This window comes from Zootoca vivipara, chromosome 3, assembly GCF_963506605.1.
Source record: "Zootoca vivipara chromosome 3, rZooViv1.1, whole genome shotgun sequence".
NCBI lineage: Eukaryota > Metazoa > Chordata > Lepidosauria > Squamata > Lacertidae > Zootoca > Zootoca vivipara.
In genome coordinates, this window is record NC_083278.1 from 54,869,488 (window position 1) to 54,877,009 (window position 7,522).

Consider the following 7,522-nt stretch of genomic DNA (forward strand, 5'->3'; position numbering starts at 1 on the left):
GGCGGCAGCACTTCTAACAGCGCCACGCTCGAAGGGCAGGGGGCGTGGCTTCGGGACGCCGACCCTCTAAGCGAGAGGGGACTCTGCTCAGGCTGCATCCGCTGTGCGCGAGGGAGGCGCTTCCTCTCATTAGGGGAGCGAGAAGAAGGGAGGCGGGGCCGAGCAGGCGGATTGGCCAATGGCGGCGGTGACGTCACCCTGCGCGCGGCGGCAGATTCGAAACTCCTCGGGCGCAGGCGCGGCTGGAGCAGGAAGACCGCTCTGCTTGAGGGAAAATGGCTGGATCCGCCGGCGGCGGGATGGAGTACGTTCGGCGGAGCACCGTGAAGAAGTTGCTGAGCAAGCATAAGCCGCACTTGCGCATGCGCGGCAACACCGACCTGCTGGTGAGGGGGGGGGCAGGGAGCGAAGGCGGTGTGTGGGGAAGGGGAGGCCGGAAGAAGCCTAGTGGCCTGTCTCCAACGGAGGTCGGTCGGATACTCCCGGGAAAGCCTCTCCAGGTGCTTGCCCGAACCGCTCGCCCTCCTTCCCCACCCCCACGCCGCCCACTAGCTTGCTTATACCTGAAGGGTCCTTAGTGCCTCGCCGGTCGCTCTCCAGGATCAGGGACAGGCCTTGGGAGATTCTGGCGCCCCGTGAAAGGGGACTCCGGTTACCCGCAGCTAGTGTTGCGGATTTCGTGTCAGATGCCCCCACCCGTAGCCGTATGTGATGGCGCTTTCGCTAGTGCTGTGTCGTGCCATGGGAGATAGAGTCATAAAATTGTAAGAGTTGGAAGGGACGCCAGGGGTCATCTAGTCCAACCCCCCGTGGTGCAGGAAGGGGTGTTTAGGGTGCCACCCAAGCTGTTTGGCCAGGGTTTTAGAACTCAAGGCCATAAAGTGTAGTAGTATTATCTACCTTTATTCGTTGTTTCCTCCACTCCCCTGTTTGCAGCAACCATCCGACACCAGTTTCTCAAAAGTTGTGTGAAATAGCCGTCACGTTTTCAGTGTGAGTGTGCTATGAGGAGATATGTGGATGTTGACAGTACAGAAGTCAAATAATATATTTGCATCCTTAGTGTAAGATTTAAGGAACATTAGTTTGTGTTGAGTGCTTCATTAATCAACAGGTAGTGGCTTTTAAGCATTTCTTTGGAAATAACTCTGTACTCTTCTTTTAAAGGTACTTTTGAATGTCTTCCTATTTCTCCAAAGACTAGCTGAAGAAACCAGGACCAATGCTATTGCGGAAAAGAGCAAAACAATTACATCTCGACATGTTAGCTCTGCAGCAAAGGTAATTGAACTTTAACAGCTGAAATTCTTTATTGAATCTAACTATTTAAACACTGTAAACACCTCACACATTAATACTAAATATCAAGGGGAATGTTAAGGTCTGTTCATTAGATTACTCTTTATGTTAGCAATACAGTATAGCATTTGTTGTACCGTGTTTATATATATATATTGATGTTTCCAATGTGTTTAAAATATGTGGTACCAAATCATATTTGGATATCTATCTAAAATATTTTTAGGCTGCCTTCTACATCGGGCAGACACCATCATATAAATATAGAATCCCAAACTTTAATAAAAAATAGAACAACCATAGAACACCACAAAAAACCCCACACAAAAAGAGCATTAAAGGCAGCAATAGGACAATAACCATAAAACAGCAACTTGGATTTAAAAAAAAATTCTTTATGGCTGCAATCCTAACCCTACTTTTCTGGTAGTAAGCCCCGTTGAATTCAATACGACTTACCGGTACTTCTGAACCTCATGGTTAAGCTTGCACTTTCTGAACAGGCTGTTGTATAATACTGCATGACAAATCATAATAAAATTGATAGAATTAAATCAGTGCTCATTATCGGGGTACTTAAACAAGAGACATTGTGACAACTTGGATATTACAACCAACCACATTTGGTTCCACAATTCCCTTCAAGTACAAACTCAGAAAAAAATACCATATTATCCAGGAGTGAAGTCAAACTGCTATGTTAGTAGCACCAAAGTGACTTCCCTGGGGCACAAGCCTGGGTATGTATGTATGTATGTAGGGCCCAGAATACCCCACTCTCAGCCTTGCTGATGTAATCAAATGGAAAGCAGAGCAATACGTTTGGTACCAGCTTGGCTGCATGAGCTGCCAGAATGAGGCTTACACATAGCTGCCAAGTTATCCCTTTTTAAAGGGATTTTCCCTTATGCTGAATAGGCTTCCTCGCGAGAAAAGGGGAAACTTGGCAGCTATGGGCTTACAAGGTGCCATCCAACTGTCTTAGTGACTCCACTCTGGATTTGTGTAGGGTTTACTCCTTAGCCTTTTCTTCTCCTTAAGATATTCCACAAGGCAGGGGAGGTTTAGGTTCAGAGTTTTCCTTCTCATAGATGGGCTACCTTCCCAGGTTGACAAGCCCCATCTGTCCCTCGCTTCCCTCTACAGCACGTGCAGAAACTGCCTTCTTGACCATTGGACCCATGGGTAGTTTTGTCTGCTCAATCTGCCAGAGTCTGTCTTTGCATGCAGGGGAATTCCCTCACTTACTGAGGGTTTGAGACCCATCGGCTACCCTCATCTGGTTCAGCCGGCCATTTGAAGCTGTTTCTGGGGTGTGGCTGCTGTCGCATGCTGACAGCTTCTAGGAGTCACAGGTGAGAGCTGAGTGCAGGGTGGGGACCAAAGGTGGCAAAATGCCCCAGAAGGAGCATACACATTATTATTATTATTATTATTACTCATAACTTCAAATATTCACACCATAAACTTATTATTAGAGAGGGGATATAGTTATGAGTTTCACTAGAGGAGCTATGGCTGTCATTACAGATTGGACTGTACTTACTTTCTTAAATTAACACATATAATTTCCCCCCCTCAAAGTTGTACATAAGAGTACAAAGTGCCTTATTATACAGTGAAGGGAGGGGGTGGCAATTTTTTTTAACGGAACTTAAGAGCCAGACAGATTTTCTAGGAGTCTGCTAAGAGGGAATAAGCATACTAGTAAAAGAGGGGATCTTTATTGGTATACTCTATTTTTCAACGGTTTTTCTCTTCCTTCCCAAGACTTTTTGCTTAATTTCTACCCAGACAGCCTTGAAATACCTTCTGGTTTGGAAGCGCTTGCCCGCAGTCTTTTAAGATCTGTGGTTGGCTGGTTGTAATTATTCACGAGTTGGAGGAAAGGACTCTGTGTGCATAAGTTGGAATGTACGCAGACCAACCTGATATCCAGCTATAGTGGTGCTCCAGTGTCAAGCTACCTTGGATGTTGTCATGATGTAGCTTTCTCTATTGCACAGCACAAGTTGGTGCTGAGTGAAGGTTATGTGACAACCCTATCTCTGATAAATTGGAGATAAGAATACGGCTAATGGGATATGGCTAGGCTGGAAAGGAAGGAGATGCTAAAGAAGCAAGAGTAGGCAGCAGCCGGGCTCTGTCCTTTGCAGTGGCAGCGCCTGGAGCATTAGAAGGGTACAGGTTCTTGTAAATTGAATTACTCTGCAAAGACATAGGCACGAGGCAGCTAGCAGTACAGACTGAAGGCTTTCTCTGCTTCAGACTTCTAAGTTTCACTCTCCAGGTTAATTTTTAAATTGTTAGCATTACCAGATAGCTTCTAGTGAGGACTACCAGCTGCACATCTCTGGAAAGGTAAAAATGTCTACAGCCTCAGGACTGTGGGAGGGGTTCCTGACAAAAAGATGCTACTTGCATGATCTCTGAAGCTGCTATTTGTATTTCGAGAAAAACATCCTGAAAGGGTGTGACACAATGCTATTTTACCTGCTGAAAGATTTCCAGTGACCACCTGAGCAGGAGAGCAAAAGCTCTGACCATGTCTTGGGAGACTTATATATATTATTGCTGTTTGTGTCTTGTTCAGAGAGCTTGTTTTATAAAGCTGAAGTTTTCAGAATCTGTTGGGCAGTTGTGCAGCAACATATAATTTTGATTGAATTGCTTCCAAGTCATTGAATAATACTGTGGAAAAAGTCTTGGAAAACCCGTATCTATGTATCCATACGCAAAGTTATAGCCGTCCTATCTGAAATATGCACCATACAGTGGTACCTCTACTTACGAATTTAATGCGTTCCGAACACACATTTGTAAGTCGAAAAAATTTGTACGTCAAATCCCATAGGAATGCATTGGGAGAAAAAATTCATAAGTCGAAGCAACCCTATCTAAAAATTCGTAAGTAGAAAAAATCCTATCTAAACCGCATCCAAGATGGCGGACGGAGCTCCATTTGTAAATAGAAAAATTCACTAGTAGAGTTATTTGTAAGTAGAGGTACCACTGTATTAAGAAAAGGAACAAAGCAGAGAACATTGGCTGCCTCTGACAGGCAAAACTCTGGCTTGCAGCAGCTGTAGTAAAATCATTTAATTTTTCTAGTTGTGTACCCACCCCTTCTTTTTTGTTTCGGGGTAGGGAAGATTTGCAGGCAGTGGAGAGGGGATCAACTTTGCTGATGGCAGACGAAAACTCACAAGGAGGCTCATTAAGTGCTCTTCCCCGAAAGGGAGTTTTAGGCAGGGTGTCATCACAGGGAAGCCCTATCAACCATTTAGTTTATTGATGCAAATCAGTTAAGTTGACATTGTAGCAGCTTAGAAAAATGTGATATTCCTATTTTTTTAAAAGGCCCTTTGATCTAATGCATCTCATGTTAAGTATTGGTCTATCTTTATTTGAAATAACAGCTTTATATATCTGAAGGTATTTTGTTTTCCCCTCAGATTGTTTTAAAGAAGAGCCGAGGCTAAAGTCAAGAAGTAGTCCTTCATCCCCTGGTTGATTCTGCGTAATTACTGACGTACATGTGCAGAAGTTTAAATATCTGAATTTTGTATTTCTATTTTTCTTATTCATATTTTTTCATATTTTTATTTGTTATTTGCAGGACCTCACTATTTACTTTTTAATAAGGGCAATGTAATAGAACTGATGTGTATAATTAATACAATAGACAAATGTAAGTTTTAACCTTGTAAAGTGTTCACTTTTTATGATTAAGCAAGATGCCTTCTATGGGAACCATGGCAAATGTTAGAAGCCATTTTTAATTCTCTATATAAAGTTACTTCTAGAAAAACAAAATATTTCTCTTTCTTTCTCTCAATGAATATTTATCAACAGGGTTGCTGTAAATATGCATCTTTTCACTTGTTTATAAACCTTGTTGGTTTTTGAGATTATTTTAAGTAACATCGCAAATAAAATATTACAGTTAAATCGGGAAGCAGAACATTTACAAAACAGTTTGTAAATAGAATATGAAAACAAATGTTTCAGAATGGTTTATAGCAATAAAGTTCTGTACAACTTCTGTCACTTGTTCATTTCTCATGCTTTTCACCGTATAACAGTAAAAGGAGAGGTGTTTTAGACATGGTAAATCCTGTTGGGGCCGGTTGCAGCAGCAGTTCCTAGGAAAGGACAGACACTAATACATTCTTTCTCTTCCTTTACTGAAATGGCTATTGGTGTTGGAGATGGCTAAAGGAATGGAAAACCCTGAAGGGTTCCCCTCACCCTCCTTTATTCAGTTTTGGAAGAAGTACCGAGTCTGTCATCTCTCTTTTTTATACAGGAAAGATAGAAAAAGTGTAACTGGAAGCCTTGGACCCTATGCCTGTATCTTTCCTTTCCACAGCTAACTGTACCCAAGAATACCAACCACAGACGTCTACATTTGGTCTTGTCATTCATATTTGGAATGCGGGTCTAAACTACTAAGTATAAATCCTTCAAAGGGATAGAAAAAAGGGAAACATTTTAAACTCCCACATTACCAGTGTTTTGCAAAATGAAAGCCATTCACTTGCAAAACTTGTGGGTTGTTTCATGTATGCTGCTTAGAAATATGATTAAGTACATGGTTAAGTCCCTTTTAATTGAATCGGGAGTACACAAAAGTTTTTTTTTTCATTGCCTTGGTGAAAGCAGAGTTTTAATATTATTCTTTTTGTGTATTAGTGCTTAGTGCTTCTGTTTGAGTGAAATAAACTGTGACATAGACATTGCATCTTTTGGAAATTGCTTGCCTCAGTGAATGTTCCTTTTGTAACCATAAGATGGGGATAGAGTTAAGTGTCCCATTTATTTTTCTTCATGTGCAGGCTTCTATTGTATTAAATCTGTTCTTTTTCTAGAATTAGCATTTTGCATTATGCTACTGGCAGTCATGATGCGTCCCAAGTTTTTATTGCTGACAGATGTGGGGCAATTAAGGGTTTCATTTTAAAGTTGTTCACGTAAAGGAAGGAAACTACTTTCGAGCTTTCATGTATCTTGTTAATGAAGTCTGAGTAGAGAGAAGCTAAACGTTCTATGTTTTGACAGCATCCTGAAGACATTTCATTTTCTACACTAACAAGTGTCATCCAATCATCCAGATTAATTAATCAACAATGGGTGATTAACACTTCAGAGGTTATGGTTGACTTAAAAACTGAATGTATATTTTAATTAATGCTGATGTGTTTAATAAGGCACTGGTTTCTGTATCTGTTTGAGAATAATTTTAGTATTGCATCTAAAACATTGCATGTGACGTTGAATGAAAATTAACCTCCCCGCCTCAATATTGGAGGGGAGAAACTGTTACTAAATTGTTACGTTGCCTGGCCCTGTAAATTCTTGGTGTTCTAGAGGAAATGTGCTATTACTACACACTTTTATGTGTAGTAGTTTTGCAATGAAGGTAGAAGGCAAATGTTTTAAATAGCTACTCAGCCATTGGGATGTAATAAATATCCCTTGGGAAAGCCAAATCCAGGCAATTACATTATTGGAGAACTGCTGGAAAATTCTTAACATTAAAAAGAGCCCTACTTAATCCAACCAAAGGCCTATCTAGTCCAGCATCTTATTTCTCAGTGGCCAACTAAATACCTTTGGGAAGCTCATGATCAGGACATAAAGGCAATAGCCCTCTCTCAGTTTTGTTTCCCAGAAACTGTTATTCAGAGTTATGCTGCCTCTGTTTTTGGAAGTAGTATGCAGCCATCACAAGTAGTAGTTGTCCTCCATGAACTTGTCAAAACCTGTTTTAAAGCCAAGTGCATAGCCCTCAACATATCTTATAGCGAATTCCATAGTTTCACCATGCTGCGTCAAGAAGTACTGCCTTATACCTTTTTAGAAGAAACTTAGTTGCTTGTATGGAGCTGTCATGTGAATTGTGCCTGTCTTACTCCTTCATTTATACCTCAGTTTCTGAAGATATCCTGTGTCTTCATTTGCTAGATTTGCACCATGCGCACATTCCATGTGCCTTGGTATCTTGGTGGTATGTATGTAACACTTTGGTTTACGTACAAATGACTTTTGTATATTGTTTCCAAAGGGTGTTTTCTTCCATTTTCATGTCAGAAAAAGGATCCTCTGCTGAGTGCTTCCTGTGCCAAAATAACCCTCACATTTTGTGGGCCATTCCTCAGGCAAATTAGGCCCCTTTAAGTGTGAGAGATGCTTGGCTCTTTGTTGTATCTTGAGGTTAATG

General features: G+C 41.4%; 1 protein-coding gene across 1 annotated transcript; it reads left to right on the plus strand.

Moving 5' to 3' along the window:
- Nucleotides 1-228: 228 nt before the first annotated feature.
- Nucleotides 229-5,474, plus strand: CENPW (centromere protein W). Its single transcript, XM_035110692.2, has 3 exons — nucleotides 229-386; nucleotides 1,168-1,281; nucleotides 4,755-5,474. The coding sequence occupies exons 1-3, from the start codon at nucleotides 276-278 to the stop codon at nucleotides 4,779-4,781; spliced, it is 252 nt and encodes an 83-aa protein (XP_034966583.2). The 5' UTR covers nucleotides 229-275; the 3' UTR covers nucleotides 4,782-5,474.
- Nucleotides 5,475-7,522: the final 2,048 nt, after the last annotated feature.